Below are 19,220 nucleotides of genomic sequence, written 5' to 3' on the forward strand. Positions count from 1 at the left end.
CCATATCACTCCAAAACCACCATACCAACAGTGAAGTTTGGATGTGGGAACATCATGGTGTGGGGCTGTTTTTCATTATACGTCACTCCCAAATTTCATATACCGTATATACTCGAGTATAAGCCGACCCGAGTATCAGCCGAGACCCCTAATTTTGCCACAAAAAACTGGGAAAACTTAATGACTCGAGTATAAGCCTAGGGTGGGAAATGCAGCAGCTACCGGTAAATGTACTGAACCATTCTTGATAAAAAATCTACCAGGATGATGAAAATAAAACAAGGGCGGACACTTCAGCCAGACAATGATCCCAAAAACGCAGCCAAGGAATCTCTCAATTGGTTTCAGAGAAAAAAAGTAAAGCTGCTTGAGCGGTCCAGCCAATCACCTCACCGGAATCCAATAGAAACTATAAGGAAGGAACGAAAGCTCGGAGTTCATAGAAGGAGCCCACTGAACCTCCAGGATTTGAAGGGTGTTTGCATGGAAGAGTGGGGCCAAAATCTCACCTGGGCAATGCATGTGACTAATTTCTCCATACAGGAGACATCTTGAAGCTGTCATCACCAGCATAGTTTTTTTGTACGAAGTATTAAATAAATTTTGTGTCCAATTGTTTTTACCTGTGTCATTTTTCATTATTACACATAACTTAATTTATGAACATCTATGGTTTGACTTCTTTGCCTTTGTGGATTGGAAGGGTTGTTACTGACATCTGGTGTGTGTGTGTGTGTGTGTGTATATATATATATATATATATATATATATATATGTATATATATATATACATACATACATCTATATTTAAAATTGATGATGTGTTCAATACTTATTTCACTTGCGGTACATCTGATTAAAGAATAAGTCCCATTAAAAAGAATTCTATGTTCCGTCCCAATTATCCAGCGATGTTGGTGCTGGATCCACAAGGGTTTGCATGGCATTGTTACGCCACGTCAGTTCCACAGCCAATAAAGGGCCACTATTGGGAAGAAGTTAGAGGACAGCAGCCCAAGAGCAGCCACTGCTTGCCTGCAGAGATCCACATGTGTCTCCATGAGCCCTTAAGGTACCGTCACACTCAGCGACGCTGCGGCGATATAGACAACGAGCCGACCTAAACTAGATCGCTGGAGCGTCGCTGATTAGGTCGCTGTAGAGACGTCAAACACAGCAACTCCAGAACGATGCAGGAGCGATCCAGTGACGTAACGGCGACTCACTTCTCGTTCTCGCTGGTTGTTAGCTCCATGTCAAACAGCCGGAGTGTACCGACTGGCTAGAAGGAGACGCTGCGATGCCCCCTATGCTCGTTGCTGGCGTCGTTGCTTTTGATGTCAAACATGACGATACACGCCGACCTAGCGACGAAATAAAGTTCTGGACTTCTAGCTCCCACCAGCGATGGCACAGCGAGATCCAGATCGCTGCTGCGTGTCAAACACAACGAGATCGCTATCCAGGACGCTGCAACGTCACGGATTGATGTCGTTCTCATTGCAAAGTTGCTCAGTGTGACGATACCTTTAGACTAAGGATTACATTGTCAACAAACCAGGGCTGTGACACCATCTTCATTAAAAAAAAAACGTGTGCTAGACATTTTATTTTGGTAAAGGAGAATGTAGATAAAAATCAAAATGTAAAACAAATGCATATTTCTTTCTAAACCAGGACTTCCTCAAGTATTTCAGCAAAGCTGGACAAGACACAACAGAACTGGAGGTTGGTGCTGACATATCAATGTGTTGCTTCATTATGTGGATGAGGATGTTTACTGCACTTTGGGAGATGCTGTGATGGCTGACAGCCATTTTGTCGGCTACAATCTGAATTACTGTATAGTACAATGTTTTTTATGGAAAAACTCTGGCAGCTTTCAAAAAATATCTAAAAATAAATGACTAAATATATTGTAGTGAAGGATCCAGTCCTGTGTTGTAGCTGACAAATTTTAGTGTGCGCCATTATCCCTTGTACTGTATGATCACGAGAGCAGCAGCCCGGATAGTTCGGCGTGCACACTGAAAAAACATAGACTTTCCTTTCATTTGTGGTGAGGTTGTTGCTGCCTTATTATAATGACTATAACGTGTAATAGTACAAAATATTATTCTATCACATTATGCTATAAAGCCAGTGGAGAAGATTCAGGACACCCTCTCTGAAGACTCTTGAATGTGTATTTTATGTCATTTTTGTGTTATATGTTTTATTGGCTCCTGTTACAGGGATAGACAGGGTTCACTATAGAGCCAGCCCAGGGTTTGAGGAGGAGTAAGTAGGCAATGGGAGTTAGTTCCTTATTTGGCGTTTATCTAGAGGAGAAGAGTGTGTTTGAAAAGAAGAGTAAGAAAGGATTTTAGTGTGTACTCAGTCTAAATAACTATGAGGTGCTGGTGTAACAGACCAGAAGGTCGAAATATAGATTAATAAAAGTTCACCGCACACTCTTGTGGATTATCTTTCACAATAGGATAAATTTTATTATGTGAACAATCATAGAAATATGCAGTGGAAGCGATAATTATAGAAGATGTTTCGGCTCCCGCGCAAAGCTGGTGTGCTGGCGTGTACCAGCTAGGCGCGGGAGCGCCGCTACAAGCATCTACTACACAAGCCTCTGCTTTTTGGCATTACAGGGATCTTATCCCTTCACACTGCATCCTTTCCCTTTACTTGACATTGGACTAAGCGATTATGTGATTAAGGCTCTGGCGGAGCCGAAACGTCTTCTATAATTATCGCTTCCACTGCGTATTTCTGTTATGCTCCCTACGATTGTTCACATAATTAAATTTATACTATTGTGAAAGATAATCCACAAGAGTGTGCGGTGAACTTTTATTAATCTGAAAAGAAGAGTAGACAAGAGAAGGTAGTAAGATTCTCAGGATCCGCATCAGAGATGGCAGTTTTCTCCTCTCAGCAGGCAACTTGGGACACCTACAGCAGGAGACTTTAGGCTATGTGCACACATTGCGGATTTTTCCGCACTGTTTTTGCAAAATCCGCAGGTAAACCGAACTGCGGATTACCCGCAGATTTACCGCGGTTTTTGTGCGGATTCCACCTGCGGTTTTACACCTGCGGATTCCTATTGAGGAGCAGGTGTAAACCGCTGCGGAATCCGCACAAAGAATTGACATGCGGAAAAAACACCACTGCGTTTCCGCGCGTTTTTTTCCACAGCATGTGCACTGCCTATTTTGTTTTCCATAGGTTTACATGGTACTGTAAACTCAGGGAAAACTGCAAATCCGCAGCGTCAAATCCGCCTCGGATCCACAGCAAAATCCACAACGTGTGCACATAGCCTTAGGCATTGTTTGAGTGTTTGCCAGACCTGGAGATCAGCGTGAAAGAAGACGGGTCAGCCAGGCTGGGGCATGTTAGTAAGGTGAGGTGGTAGCTGGTTGTGCTCCCTTCCAGTGTTCACAGGACGTACAGCTAGAGTATACACCTTGACCCGTGTGTCCCTGTACTGGGAAGGTGGAGGTCCTCAACTTCATCTGTTGTGCTACACTAACGTTCCTCAAAGGTTTTGTGCCACCGTCTGCAGCCAAGATGGATGTGCCTCTGTCGTGTAATACTGATGACAAGAAGTCTTCTACGTACTACCTTGTGTATATAGTTTTAAGAACAAGTAAACAAGAATTGATTTTATTAACCATGTCTGGCTCCTTCAAGATAACAAAGGGTCCCAACTTGCTAAAATACATGGCCGTTTGCATACTGAGAGTGTCAGCAAAATCAGCGTACACCAGGGACATTTTGTATAGGCTGTTTAGGGACGAAGGAATAACAAACTGCACAGGAATAACAAGCTGCCAGTCTCGTTCCTAACATGCTCAAGAGCTCTGCAGACTGCTTTATGTCTTCCTTTATCTCTTTTTGACTGTGGATTGTGGAATTCCAATCACTTGTAATGATAGAAAATGGGATCCGATTTACTTAAAATCAGAGTCAAAGACCAAACTTGCCAATATAAGGGCAAATTAAAAATCAATTTACAGTACTTGTAACCTCACATATGTTTTTTATGTAAAATATACCCATTAAGTTGATAGGTCTTTATAAGAGTGCACTCAGATATCTTCGTCAGCCTCGTAGACAGTGTCATGCATGCGTCACCTTCACTCCATTCATTGCCGGAAGAAGTGAGGATGAACAAGTAATCAGTGGGGTCCCAGTAGTGTATTTTCCCGACCTTACACTTCTTAATAACACTTGTATTCTATGCCCAATACTTGCATGCCCATTGGCTTGAATGGTCGCCGGTGCTTTCCAGGTAAGTCTACAGTGACAATGTCCAACCAAAGGTAAAAAAAAATCCAGCCTTGCCGATCCCCTTTTTCAGCTACAGGATTACTTAATGTCACTGAATAGTTGCCCAAACAAAAAAAAAGTGTTAAAGGCGTTGGATCAGGACAGACATTTTTAGTATTTCCACAGGATTGGCATAAATGCCTAACTGATTTAGGGCCCACCTATAGGACTTGAACCTATCTTCCAAATATGGGTCCCCCAATTTCTGTTCTGACTGGTGCCTGACATGCAGTGACAGGAGAGGTGGCACCGCATCTCTCCATCCATAGTTATAGCCGTCCCGAATACTATAAGAGTTCGGATATGTCTTGTCTGTCGTGAGACAACCACTATAAGGCCTATGTTGTTAAATGGCTCTCCTAGCAATAAAGGTATTGATGAGACTAATAGATTCTTACCTTCCATTGTATCTTTGTAGAAAGCCGTGGAAGTGATGTGTTTTGTTCCTAAAAGGTGCAATGACATGATGAACCTCGGCCGGCTGCAAGGATTTGAGGTATGGCTCTTCCTCTCCTGTATAGCAGATGCAAACAGACCAAGCAAGGAATGTTGTCTGCTTGATTTGTTCAACTGACCGGATTCTTTAATCTCCCATTTTGTATATTATCTACACTTTTCCCTACTGTCAATGTGATAAATCTTTATTCTTTAGGGGAAAATCACAGCTCAGGGGAAGCTTCTCCAACAAGACACTTTCATGGTAACAGAACAGGAATGCAGTTTTCTGACAAGGGGAAAGGAGCGGAGAGTCTTCCTTTTTGAGCAGCTCATCATCTTTAGTGAACCCATTGACAAGAAGAAAGGGTTTTCACTCCCTGGGTACATCTTTAAAAACAGCATCAAGGTAAGTGTTGGATATTGGTAGATGGTCTCGCTCTCGCTTTGCCACCCAGCCTTGGTGTGGAAACTAAAGTCATGACCATTGTGCTCATTGCTATGCAGAATGTTCACAGTAATTCAATTCCCATTATTCATATATACTTGGCCACTGTTCAGCATAAAGTGCTCGACCAAGCTCACTGACTTACTGGGAATCTGCCAAGAGGCTTTTGGAATATAATCTTAAGAGCAGCATGATGTAGTAACAGAGACCCTGATTCCAGCGATCTGTCACTTACTGGGCTACTTGGTGTAATTTTGATAAAATCACAGTTTTATCTGCTGAAGATCTACCAACCATTTCTTTGAATGCAGAGCTCTGTATATCCATACCTCCCACTCCCGTCTCCAAGACTTCTCCTCCCGTGCTGCGCCAATCCTCTGGAATGCTCTACCCCAAGAAATTAGGACCATTCACAATTTGCATAGTTTTAGGCGCTCCCTCAAAACATATTTGTTTGCAGTGGCCTGTCACGTTCCCTAATAAAAGTCATTTTATGTGTAAGGGCGCGCGTGTAGCCCAATTCACTATCTCCTTCTAACCCCCACTCCCTGAAGATGGCTGGACCATCATTGTAAATTCATAATTATAAATGGAATATAAAAAAAGAAAATTGGAGCGCACTTACCCCGGTAGATAGATCACTGTTATGACCCCAATGGCAGAGGGTCTCAGAAGTAATTACCGAGTCTGCAAACACAAAAAACCAGCTCATAGGACAGTGGTAACTGGGCTGACCGTATAACTAATCCTAGCACCACAAATAGCAGCAGCCGGGGAACGTGCCTACGTTGGTTCTAGACGTCTCGCGCCAGCCGGAGAACTAACTAACCCTAGAAGGGAAAAGATAGACCTTTCTTGCCTCCAGAGAAAAGACCCCAAAAGTTGGATACAAGCCCCCAACAAATAATAACGGTGAGGTAAGAAGAAAAGACAAACGTAAGAATGAACTAGATATTTAGCAAAGAGAGGCCCCCTGACTAATAGCAGAATATAGTAAGATGACTTATACGGTCTGCAAAAACCCTATCAAAATTTCCACGCTGGATATACAAGAACCCCCGAACCGGCTAACGGCCCGGGGGGAGGATACCAGCCCCCTAGAGCTTCCAGCAAAATCAGGAATCACATTTAGTACAAGCTGGACAAATAAATAAGAGCAATGCAAATAACCAAAAAACAAGGAAGCAGGACTTAGCTTAATTTTGCAAGAACCACGACCAGCAGACAGGAGCAAACAGAAAGGAACTGATTACAACGATGCCAGGCACCAGACTGAGAATTCAGGAAGTTTATATAGCAACACCCCTGGACTAACGACCCAGGTGGGTGCCAAACTAGGGAAAGACAATCCCAGAGTCATATCACTAGTGACCACAAGAGGGAGCCAAAAAAGTCTAAATCACAACAGTACCCCCCCTTTAAGGAGGGGTCACCGAACCCTCACCAAGACCACCAGGGCGATCAGGATGAGCAGCGTGAAATGCACGAACTAAATCGGCCGCATGCACATCAGAGGCAACCACCCAGGAATTATCCTCCTGACCATAGCCCTTCCACTTGACCAGATACTGAAGCCTCCGCCTGGAGAGACGAGAATCCAAGATCTTCTCCACCACGTACTCCAACTCGCCCTCAACCAACACCGGAGCAGGAGGCTCAACAGAAGGAACCACAGGTACAACGTACCGCCGCAACAAAGACCTATGGAACACGTTGTGAATGGCAAACGACACAGGAAGATCCAAGCGAAAGGACACGGGATTAAGGATTTCCAATATCTTGTAAGGACCGATGAAGCGAGGCTTAAATTTAGGAGAGGAGACCTTCATAGGAACAAATCGAGAAGACAGCCATACCAAATCCCCAACACGAAGTCGGGGACCCACACCGCGGCGGCGGTTGGCAAAACGCTGAGCCTTCTCCTGTGACAACTTTAAGTTGTCCATCACATGATTCCAAATCTGCTGCAACCTATCCACCACAGAATCTACCCCAGGACAGTCAGAAGGCTCCACATGTCCCGAGGAAAAACGAGGATGGAAACCAGAGTTGCAGAAAAATGGCGAAACCAAAGTAGCGGAACTAGCCCGAATATTAAGGGCAAACTCAGCCAACGGCAAGAAGGTCACCCAATCATCCTGATCTGCAGAAACAAAGCACCTCAAATAAGCCTCCAGAGTCTGATTAGTTCGCTCCGTTTGTCCATTAGTCTGAGGATGAAAGGCAGACGAAAACGACAAATCAATGCCCATCTTAGCACAGAAGGATCGCCAGAACCTGGAAACAAACTGGGATCCTCTTGTCAGACACGATATTCTCAGGAATGCCGTGTAAACGAACCACATTCTGAAAGAACAAAGGAACCAGATCGGAAGAGGAAGGCAGCTTAGGCAAAGATACCAAATGGACCATCTTGGAAAAGCGATCACATACCACCCAGATGACAGACATGCCCTGAGACACCGGAAGATCTGAAATGAAATCCATGGAAATGTGTGTCCAAGGCCTCTTCGGGACAGGCAAGGGCAAGAGCAACCCACTGGCACGAGAACAGCAAGGCTTAGCTCGAGCACAAGTCCCACAGGACTGCACAAATGACCGCACATCCCGTGACAAAGAAGGCCACCAAAAGGACCTAGCCACCAAATCTCTGGTGCCAAAAATTCCCGGATGCCCTGCCAACACCGAGGAATGAACCTCGGAAATGACTCTGCTGGTCCACTTATCAGGAACAAACAGTCTGTCAGGTGGACAAGAGTCAGGTCTACCAGCCTGAAATCTCTGCAACACACGTCGCAAATCCGGAGAAATGGCTGACAAGATTACTCCCTCTTTAAGAATACCAACAGGTTCTGCGACTCCAGGAGAGTCAGGCACAAAGCTCCTTGAAAGAGCATCAGCCTTCACATTCTTTGAACCTGGTAAATACAAGACCACAAAGTCAAAACGGGAGAAAAACAATGACCAACGGGCCTGTCTAGCATTCAGGCGTTTAGCAGACTCGAGATACATCAGATTTTTGTGATCAGTCAAGACCACCACACGATGCATAGCACCCTCGAGCCAATGACGCCACTCCTCAAATGCCCACTTCATGGCCAACAACTCCCGATTGCCAACATCATAATTCCGCTCAGCGGGCGAAAACTTCCTAGAGAAAAAAGCACATGGTCTCATTACAGAGCAACCAGGGCCTCTCTGCGACAAAACGGCCCCTGCCCCAATCTCAGAAGCATCCACTTCAACCTGAAAGGGAAGTGAGACATCAGGCTGGCACAAAACAGGCGCCGAAGTAAACCGGCGCTTCAACTCTTGGAAAGCTTCCACGGCTGCAGGAGCCCAGTTAGCAACATCAGAACCTTTCTTGGTCATATCCGTCAAAGGTTTAACAACGCTAGAAAAATTAGCGATAAAACGACGGTAGAAGTTAGCAAAACCCAAGAACTTCTGAAGACTCTTAACTGACGTGGGTTGAGTCCAATCATGAATAGCTCGGACCTTGACTGGGTCCATCTCCACCGCAGAAGGGGAAAAAATAAAACCCAAAAAGGGAACCTTCTGTACTCCAAAGAGACACTTTGAGCCCTTAACAAACAAAGCATTCTCACGCAAAACCTGAAACACCATCCTGACCTGCTCTACATGCGAGTCCCAATCATCAGAAAAAACCAGAATATCATCCAGATAAACAATCATAAATTTATCCAGATACTTCCGGAAAATATCATGCATAAAGGACTGAAACACTGAAGGAGCATTAGAGAGCCCAAAAGGCATCACCAAGTACTCAAAATGACCTTCGGGCGTATTAAATGCAGTTTTCTATTCATCTCCTTGCTTAATGCGCACAAGGTTGTACGCACCACGAAGATCTATCTTGGTGAACCACTTGGCACCTTTAATCCGGGCAAACAAGTCCGACAACAGAGGCAAAGGATACTGAAATTTAACAGTGATTTTATTCAGAAGCCGATAGTCAATACAAGGTCTCAAAGATCCGTCCTTCTTGGCCACAAAGAAGAATCCCGCACCAAGAGGGGAAGAGGATGGACGGATATGCCCCTTCTCCAGAGATTCCTTGATATACGAACGCATTGCGATATGCTCAGGTACAGACAGATTAAATAATCTTCCCTTAGGAAATTTACTACCTGGAATCAAATCTATAGCGCAGTCACAGTCCCTATGAGGAGGGAGAGCACTGGACCTGGACTCGCTGAATACATCCTGATAATCAGACAAATACTCAGGAACTTCCGAAGGAGTAGAGGAAGCAATAGACACCGGGGGGGAATCACCATGAATTCCCTGACAGCCCCAACTTGACACAGACATTGCCTTCCAATCCAAGACTGGATTATGGGTCTGTAACCATGGCAGACCCAAAACGACCAAATCATGCATTTTATGCAGCACAAGAAAACGAATCACCTCCCGATGTTCAGGAGTCATGCACATGGTTACCTGTGTCCAAAACTGCGGTTTATTTTCCGCCAATGGCGTAGCATCAATACCTCTAAGAGGGATAGGATTTACCAACGGCTCAAGAACAAAACCACAGCGCTTGGCAAATGACAGATCCATAAGACTCAGGGCAGCACCTGAATCCACAAACGCCATAACAGGGTAGGAGGACAATGAGCAAATTAAAGTCACAGACAAAATAAATTTAGGTTGCAAATTACCAATGGCGACAGGACTAACAACCCTTGTTAGGCGTTTAGAGCATGCTGATATAACATGTGTAGAATCACCACAGTAAAAACACAACCCATTCTGACGTCTATGATTTTTCCGTTCATTTCTAGTCTGAATTCTACCACATTGCTTTAAATCAGGTGTTTGTTCAGACAACACCACCAGAGGGTTAGCGGCTTTGCGCTCCCGCAAACGCCGGTCAATTTGAATAGCCAGCGCCATGGAATCATTCAGACTTGTAGGAATGGAGAAACCCACCATCACATTCTTAAATGCTTCTGAAAGGCCATTTCTGAAATTAGCGGCCAGAGCACACTCATTCCACTGAGTAAGCACGGACCATTTCCGAAATTTTTGGCAATACACTTCAGCTTCATCCTGGCCCTGAGAAATAGCCAGCAAGGCTTTTTCTGCCTGAATTTCAAGATTGGGTTCCTCATAAAGCAATCCGAGCGCCAGAAAAAACGCATCAATATTTGCCAATGCCGGATCTCCTGGCGCTAGCGAGAAAGCCCAATCCTGAGGGTCGCCCCGCAAAAAAGAGATAACAATTTTAACTTGCTGAGCTGAGTCTCCAGATGAACGGGGTCTCAGAGACAGAAACAATTTACAATTATTCCTGAAATTCCTAAACTTAAATCGGTCTCCAGAGAACAGTTCAGGAATAGGTATTTTAGGTTCAGACATAGGACTACTAGTAACAAAATCTTGTATGCCCTGCACACGAGCAGCAAGCTGATCTACACTTGTAATCAAGGTCTGGACATTCATGTCTGCAGCAAGCACAAGCCACTCAGAGGTAAAGGGGAGGAAGAAAGAAAAAAAAAAAACTCAGAATTTCCTTTCTTATTATCCCACTTCTGCAATGCATTAAACATTCAACTTGGGCCTGGCATACTGTTATGACCCCAATGGCAGAGGGTCTCAGAAGTAATTACCAAGTCTGCAAACACAAAAAACCAGCTCATAGGACAGTGGTAACTGGGCTGACCGTATAACTAATCCTAGCACCACAAATAGCAGCAGCCGGGGAACGTGCCTACGTTGGTTCTAGACGTCTCGCGCCAGCCGGAGAACTAACTAACCCTAGAAGGGAAAAGATAGACCTTTCTTGCCTCCAGAGAAAAGACCCCAAAAGTTGGATACAAGCCCCCAACAAATAATAACGGTGAGGTAAGAAGAAAAGACAAACGTAAGAATGAACTAGATATTTAGCAAAGAGAGGCCCACTGACTAATAGCAGAATATAGTAAGATGACTTATACGGTCTGCAAAAACCCTATCAAAATTTCCACGCTGGATATACAAGAACCCCCGAACCGGCTAACGGCCCGGGGGGAGGATACCAGCCCCCTAGAGCTTCCAGCAAAATCAGGAATCACATTTAGTACAAGCTGGACAAATAAATAAGAGCAATGCAAATAACCAAAAAACAAGGAAGCAGGACTTAGCTTAATTTTGCAAGAACCACGACCAGCAGACAGGAGCAAACAGAAAGGAACTGATTACAACGATGCCAGGCACCAGACTGAGAATTCAGGAAGTTTATATAGCAACACCCCTGGACTAACGACCCAGGTGGGTGCCAAACTAGGGAAAGACAATCCCAGAGTCATATCACTAGTGACCACAAGAGGGAGCCAAAAAAGTCTAAATCACAACAGATCACCACTTTATTAGGACATGTTATAAAAAACGAACAGCAGGGATGGATAAGAACAGCTACGGATAACGGCCGTTTCGTGCGTCAAGGCACTTCAACGGGTCCTACAGCTCGGTGGATTATGGGAGAAATTTATAGACCCACATGGGTCACCCACTCCTCCCATCCACGGGACATGTGGGTGGGAAGAACCACAACTCATCAGAACACCAACAATACTGCGCATAAAAACAACAAGTGCAATTTAAAAACAATCTCTATGAACATAGTGCAGAATGAACTCGAACATAAGTGACAACGGATGAATTATAAAAAGACTGACATGTCCACTTTGTCATTAAGGCCGTACGGCCCCGCTGCGTCTGTACGCAGAATCCATCTAGCCTCCCTACGCAGAAGGAGGCGGTGTAGATCCCCGCCTCCCTCCGGCAGGGAAACCTGTTCCAGACCGGCGAATCGCAGCACCTGGGCATTTCCTGCATGGTAAGTACGAACATGATTTATAAGCCTCGAGGCACCCTTACCTGTCCTCACAGAGTTAAAGTGCTCCCTAACACGGACAAACAGAGGCCGAATAGTTTTGCCAATGTAGAAGTTTCTGCAAGGGCAAAAGAGAACATAGATAACGTGAGTGGTTCTACAAGATATAAAATCACGCACTATGTGCTGTATATGGCCAACTCTAACTCTATTCCCGATATGATGAAACAAACAAAAATTACAACCCCCGCATTTGAAGTTACCTTTAGGGATACTGTCAGTCAACCAATTATTTCTATTGGACGCAAAACGGTTACGGACCAAACTGGCCCTGATATTTTTACTGCGGCGGACAGCGAACAAAGGACCTCTGTCTACCATTTTTGTCAAATCGCTGTCTTGTCGCAAAATCTGCCAATTCTTACGTATAGCGGCTCTGATATGATTGTCAAGCGGCCCGTATTTAAAACTAAATACGAATCTTTTCTCCTGTTTTTTTTTTTGGTGGAAGCAAATAAATCTGTTGCAGTAGCCTTATCATAGGCACTGTTGAGGACAGCAAGAGGATACCCTCGTTTTGTGAATCTGTCAACTAAATCAACCGACTGCTTTACAAACCCACTAGTGTCACTATTAATTCTTTTCACTCTGAGAAACTGACTGAAAGGCAAAGATCGCTTGGTATACAAGGGATGGGCGCTATCGTAGTGTAACAATGCGTTTGATGCCGTCGGTTTTCGGTGCACCTCTGTGGAAATAGTACTCTCTATAATTTGTAATTTTACATCAAGAAAAACCAGACCGGATCCCCCAAATTGCGAGGTAAACCCCAGGTTCATGGTATTGGACGTCCCCAGGTACTTCACGAAGTCCGTGAATGCATCCTGGTGCCCGTCCCAAACCATGAACATGTCATCGACATATCTAGCATAAAGCTTGATATGTTTGAGAAAGGGTTTTTTTGAGGAATAAATATATTCCTCCTCAAACCTGGCAAGAAAGAGGTTCGCCAGGGTACATGCGACGGGGGTACCCATCGCGGTACCCACCGTCTGCAGGTACCACTGGGAGTCAAATTGGAAAGCGTTGTGTTCTAGAATGAAAGAAAGACCCTCACAGATGAAATGTATTGTGTCCATCCCAGTGGGTGTATTCTCCAGGATGCATCTGATTGTATCAACCCCCAACCTTTGCGGGATCCTTGTATACAGGCTTTTAATATCAATAGAAGTTAAAGCATAGGTGTCTTGCCATTCAAAGTCTCTTATTATCTTCAAAAAATCTCCCGTATCTTTCAAATACGATGGAATATCTCGTAACAGGGGACGTAGCAGCCAGTCGATGTAAGAAGATAGCGGCTCCGTTAAAGACCCCACCCCTGACACAATGGGACGTCCAGGGGGGGGGCTACTGCAGATTTGTGAAGTTTGGGTATGTGGTACCAATGGGGCTTTCTCGGGAATTCTGGTAACAACTTTTCAGCCTGTTTAGTAGAAAACACCCTTTTATCCACATATCTCCTCAATAAGGAACGCAACAGATTCTTAAATTTTGTAGTGGGATCCCTCTTTAATTTCATGTATGTTCTCTCATCTGATAACTGTCTTAAAGCCTCTGTTTTATAATATTCCCTTGTCATCAACACCACATTACCCCCTTTATCCGCGCCACGGATGATGATATCAGACCACCCCTCTATTTCTTTTAAAGCCCGTTTTTCATTGGGCTGTAAATTTTCATTAGGTCGTTCATATATTAATGCTTCCACATCTTTTAATACCTGTAACTGAAAGATGTCTATAAGATTACCCGGGGACGTAGGGGGCATATAGGTGGACCTGATGCCGCCAGTGAAGGGTGGTGTGACAGACTCACTCCCACTAATGGGTGTGGAAACTAAGGAATCAAGGAGAATTCTTGTTTCTTCCCGCACGTCACCAAATGGGTCCTCTGTGACAAAAAAGCCAAGGGGGCCCATATGGCAAGGTGTCTCCCCTGGAAATGTTTCCCGGGGAGCAGGAAGAGCTGCGTTATTGTTAACAGAGGCAAATGATTTGAAAAGATTTTTCTTGATGTAAAATTACAAATTATAGAGAGTACTATTTCCACAGAGGTGCACCGAAAACCGACGGCATCAAACGCGTTGTTACACTACGATAGCGCCCATCCCTTGTATACCAAGCGATCTTTGCCTTTCAGTCAGTTTCTCGGAGTTAAAAGAATTAATAGTGACACTAGTGGGTTTGTAAAGCAGTCGGTTGATTTAGTTGACAGATTCACAAAACGAGGGTATCCTCTTGCTGTCCTCAACAGTGCCTATGATAAGGCTACTGCAACAGATTTATTTGCTTCCACCCAAAAAAAACAGGAGAAAAGATTCGTATTTAGTTTTAAATACGGGCCGCTTGACAATCATATCAGAGCCGCTATACGTAAGAATTGGCAGATTTTGCGACAAGACAGCGATTTGACAAAAATGGTAGACAGAGGTCCTTTGTTCGCTGTCCGCCGCAGTAAAAATTTCAGGGACAGTTTGGTCCGTAACCGTTTTGCGTCCAATAAAAGTAATTGGTTGACTGACAGTATCCCTAAAGGTAACTTCAAATGCGGGGGTTGTAATTTTTGTTTGTTTCATCATATCGGGAATAGAGTTAGAGTTGGCCATATACAGCACATAGTGCGTGATTTTATATCTTGTAGAACCACTCACGTTGTCTATGTTCTCTTTTGCCCTTGCAGAAACTTCTACATTGGCAAAACTATTCGGCCTCTGTTTGTCCGGGTTAGGGAGCACTTTAACTCTGTGAGGACAGGTAAGGGTGCCTCGAGGCTTATAAATCATGTTCGTACTTACCATGCAGGAAATGCCCAGGTGCTGCGATTCGCCGGTCTGGAACAGGTTTCCCTGCCGGAGGGAGGCGGGGATCTACACCGCCTCCTTCTGCGTAGGGAGGCTAGATGGATTCTGCGTACAGACGCAGCGGGGCCGTACGGCCTTAATGACAAAGTGGACATGTCAGTCTTTTTATAATTCATCCGTTGTCACTTATGTTCGAGTTCATTCTGCACTATGTTCATAGAGATTGTTTTTAAATTGCACTTGTTGTTTTTATGCGCAGTATTGTTGGTGTTCTCATGAGTTGTGGTTCTTCCCACCCACATGTCCCGTGGATGGGAGGAGTGGGTGACCCATGTGGGTCTATAAATTTCTCCCATAATCCACCGAGCTGTAGGACCCGTTGAAGTGCCTTGACGCACGAAACGGCCGTTGTCCGTAGCTGTTCTTATCCCTCCCTGCTGTTCGTTTTTTATAACATTGTCCTAATTAAGTGGTGATCTATCTACCGGGGTAAGTGCGCTCCAATTTTCTTTTTTTATATTCCTTTGGACTACGTGCACACTTTTTGGATGCAGCACCCCTATGGTAACACCAGGATACATACAGCTATAGCAACCGTTTGAGTGGAATGTGGATAGTTCTGTGGGCCAGCATATATCGGCAGTGCGGATGTGTTTTCTTTCTATGTTTTGGACATAATTGTAAATACACACTTGTACATTGTATCTCCCCACCTCATTGTAGATTGTAAGCTCTCATGAGCAGGGTTGTCTTATTGTGCTTTAATTATTGTATTGTTAACATTGTTACTTATGACTGTTGTGTTTGAAACTGTTAAACTGTAAAGCGCTGCGGAATATGTTGGCGCTATATAAATGAAGAATATTATTATTATTCCTGCCCACTCTATTGATTGACAGCTTTCTGTGTACACTGTGAATAGGCAGAAAGCTGACAATCACTGGTGAGGGTGGGGTTATTTAGAGCAGGAGGACTACAAGGCACAGGACAATTATTTATCTAGTGATAATCTTTCTGATAAAACACTGATTTTATTGCTACTATAAGAAGCAGCCTAAGGGTATGTTTCCACGGTCAGGATTGGCTCAGTATTTGCTCAGGATTTGACGCAGGTGAAATCTGCATCTGAGGTCACTGGCAGGTCACCTGCGTCTTTGATGCGTTTTTTCCGCATGTGTTTTTCCATTACATGCGGTTTTTTTTGTCACTTGAAATAAAGCTTATTGAAAGTTGACTTCTGGGAAGGAAAAAAAGTGATTTCCTATTTGCAGATAGGGTGCGTGCACACAGTCAGTAAACGCTGCAGGTTGGACGCTGCGTACATCTGCAGTGTCCAACCCGCAGCAGCCAGCTGTTACAGCATAGTAGATGGTATTTCAAGAAATCCCATCTCCACTATGCGTTCAAAAACGCATGCAGCACACCTGCTTATCTGGACATGCGGGGCGTCTGTCCAGACCGCAGCATGTCTATTTACGTTGCGGAGACGCTCCGTCCCCGCAGCGTAAATTTCCCATAGACTATCATTACATGCAGTAAAACCGCATCTAATTATTAGATGTGTAATGTGTAATAACTTCGGGAACGCAACTTACTACGCATGTGTACTAATTTACATATGTTGAATCTTGTGTCTCGCATCAACAACGGGCGCTGCCGACAGCACTCAGACCGACATGTGCAGCTGCATAGAAATACATGCAGCCGCACACTCCCGAGTCCCAGGTGTTGATGCAAGAGACTCGCGCGAGTTTCTCACATCACACTCGCAAGTGTGACCCCGCCACACAGGAATAATGTTCTTTCCTTTTTTTTTTTTTACTAAATCATTTTTTTTTTTTTTAAATGGCGTGGGCTCCCGCAGAGGGAAAGCCAGCGACTGGGGGCCTTTGTTTATAGCCTGGGAAGGGGATAATACTCATGGAGCTTCCCAGGCTATTAATATCAGCTCACAGCTGTATACTTAGCCTTTACTAGCTATTAAAATAGGGGGACCTCACCAAAAAAATGACGTGGGGTCCCCCTATTATTAATAACCAGCAAAGGCTGGGCAGACAGCTACGGGCTAATATTAATAACCTAGGAAGGGACTATGAATATTGCCCGCCCCCTGGCTACAAAACAAACACCATCTCACAGCCACCCCCGCTCCAGATGTAGCAGGGCTTGTAGATGACCGCCAGAGATAACTCCGGCGGTCACCTGCACTGCAGTTCTCACAATCGGCTGATCAGCTGACCGTGAGAACTTACTTGCCTAGTGACCAGATATAACCCCGGCGGTCATGTGCACGGCAGTTCTCGTGAGCTCAGTCATTGCGAGAACTGCCATGGACGCGAACTTCCGGCAGTCGCAAGGTAAGATTATTTAAATTAGTTTTCATGCATAGGCTGCATACCGCATCTAATGTTAGTCTATGGGAAAAATACGCTGCGGGGACGGAGTATCTCCGCATCGTAAATAGACATGCCGCATGTCCGGATACGCAGGTCTGCGTCTCCGAACGCATAGTGGAGATGAGATTTCTTGAAATCGCCTCCACTATGCTGTAACATCTGGACTCTGCCGGTTTGACACTGTTGCTGTACGCAGCGTCAACCCCGCAGCGTTTCCTGACCTATGGTCTCCATCCTGGTATGTGCTGCTTCCTTCCTGCCCCCTAATCTTGTCATGTGCTGCTACCATCTTGTGCCCCCATCCTGTCATATGCTGCTCCCATCCTGCGCCCCCTTCCTGTCATGTGCAGCCCCCATCCTGCGCCCTCTTCCTGTTTTGTGCGCCTCCATCTTGTCATGTGCTACTCTCCTCTTGTGCCCTCATTCTGTTATGTGCTCCAATCCTGCACCCCAATCCTTTCATGTGGTGCTCCCATCCTGCACCCCCATCCTGTCATGTGGTGCTCCCATCCTGCACCCCCATTCTGGTATGTGCTGCCCCCATCCTGGTATGTGCTACTCCAATTCTGCGCCCCATCCTGTCATGTGGCGCTCTCATCCTGCGTCCCCATCCTGTCATGTGGTGCTCTCATGCTTCGTCCCCATCCTGTCATGTGCTGCTCCCATCCTGCACCCCCATCTTGTCATGTGCTGCTCCCATCCTGCACCCCCATCTTGTCATGTGCTGCTCCCATCCTGCGCCCCTATCCTGCCATGTGCTGCTCCCATCCTGCGCCCCATTCTGTCATGAGTTGCTCCCATCCTGCACCCCCATTCTGTCATGTGCTGCTCCCATCCTGCGCCCCATTCTGTCATGTGCTGCTCCCATCCTGCGCCCCCATTCTGTCATGTGCTGCTCCCATCCTGCGCCCCCATTCTGTCATGTGCATTAAAAAGTCACTGGCTTGCTGCGCTGATGTATCTTCTTTATATATTCAGTAGAAAGTGGCTGGATTGCTCCGCTGACGTATTTTATATATGGAGTCAGTATATAAAAATGTTGCCTGAAAGCGCGGACAGCGCAGGCGCCGGCGCCACAACCCTCGTGGGCCACAATCCTCATCCCCGGATGAGGACCCCCTGGCAATACCTAATAGGTACCGTGTATACTCGAGTATAAGCCGACCCGAGTTTAAGCCAAGACCCCTAATTTTGCCACAAAAAACTGGGAAAACTTATTGACTCGAGTATAAGCCTTGGGTGGGAAATGCAGCAGCTAATGGTAAATTTCAAAAAATAAAAATAGATACCAATAAAAGTGAAATTGATTGAGACATCAGTAGGTTAAATGTTTTTGAATATCCATATTGAATGCGTCCATATTCATTACTTTAATGAGTGGTACCACGTGACTGCTGAACACAGGAAGAGCTGTGGGTGCCGGAGAGATGGCGGTATGCGTTCAGTGCTTACGCATACCGCGATCTCCTGGGCTGCGTCACTCTGTGTGGTGCAGACTGCGCAGGCGCGTCGCGCTTGTGCAGTCTATTAAGGCTTCGGACAGAGTGACGCTCCCAGCGTTGTATTATAGATACAGTGCTGGAATAAGAGTCTCTGCCCTTGCATCATGCTGTTCTTAGATTAAATAGCTAATACTTTTTGACATATTCCCTTTAACTTGTAACCTTTCGAAAAGTATGAGATTTCTCCTCTTAAGGGCTATAGTCACACACATTTTCGCCACCAGCTCGTTTGTTATTAGTCAGGTGACGTTCTCATCCATTTGTTTTCTCTTTATGTATAATACCATTCTCTGGGTTAGAAGTTTGAGGACAGAATGTATAACACTGCACATTATCACATTTTGCAGATACATGCGCCATTGTAAAGTGGCAGCAATATCCTCCGGAGTGGAATAACAAGCTGTAA

General features: G+C 45.1%; 1 protein-coding gene across 3 annotated transcripts in view; it reads left to right on the plus strand.

The window, feature by feature from the left end:
- ARHGEF25 (Rho guanine nucleotide exchange factor 25) overlaps positions 1 to 19,220 on the plus strand; it is a 434,366-nt gene that overhangs the window by 400,585 nt on the left and 14,561 nt on the right. For all 3 annotated transcript variants that reach the window (XM_077297766.1, XM_077297765.1, XM_077297768.1), the window contains 3 exons: positions 1,678 to 1,728; positions 4,751 to 4,828; positions 4,985 to 5,176. In XM_077297766.1, the coding sequence (XP_077153881.1) occupies positions 1,678 to 1,728; positions 4,751 to 4,828; positions 4,985 to 5,176 (321 nt within the window). The remainder of the gene's footprint in view (positions 1 to 1,677; positions 1,729 to 4,750; positions 4,829 to 4,984; positions 5,177 to 19,220) is intronic.

This window comes from Ranitomeya variabilis, chromosome 3, assembly GCF_051348905.1.
Source record: "Ranitomeya variabilis isolate aRanVar5 chromosome 3, aRanVar5.hap1, whole genome shotgun sequence".
Taxonomy (NCBI): Eukaryota; Metazoa; Chordata; class Amphibia; order Anura; family Dendrobatidae; genus Ranitomeya; species Ranitomeya variabilis.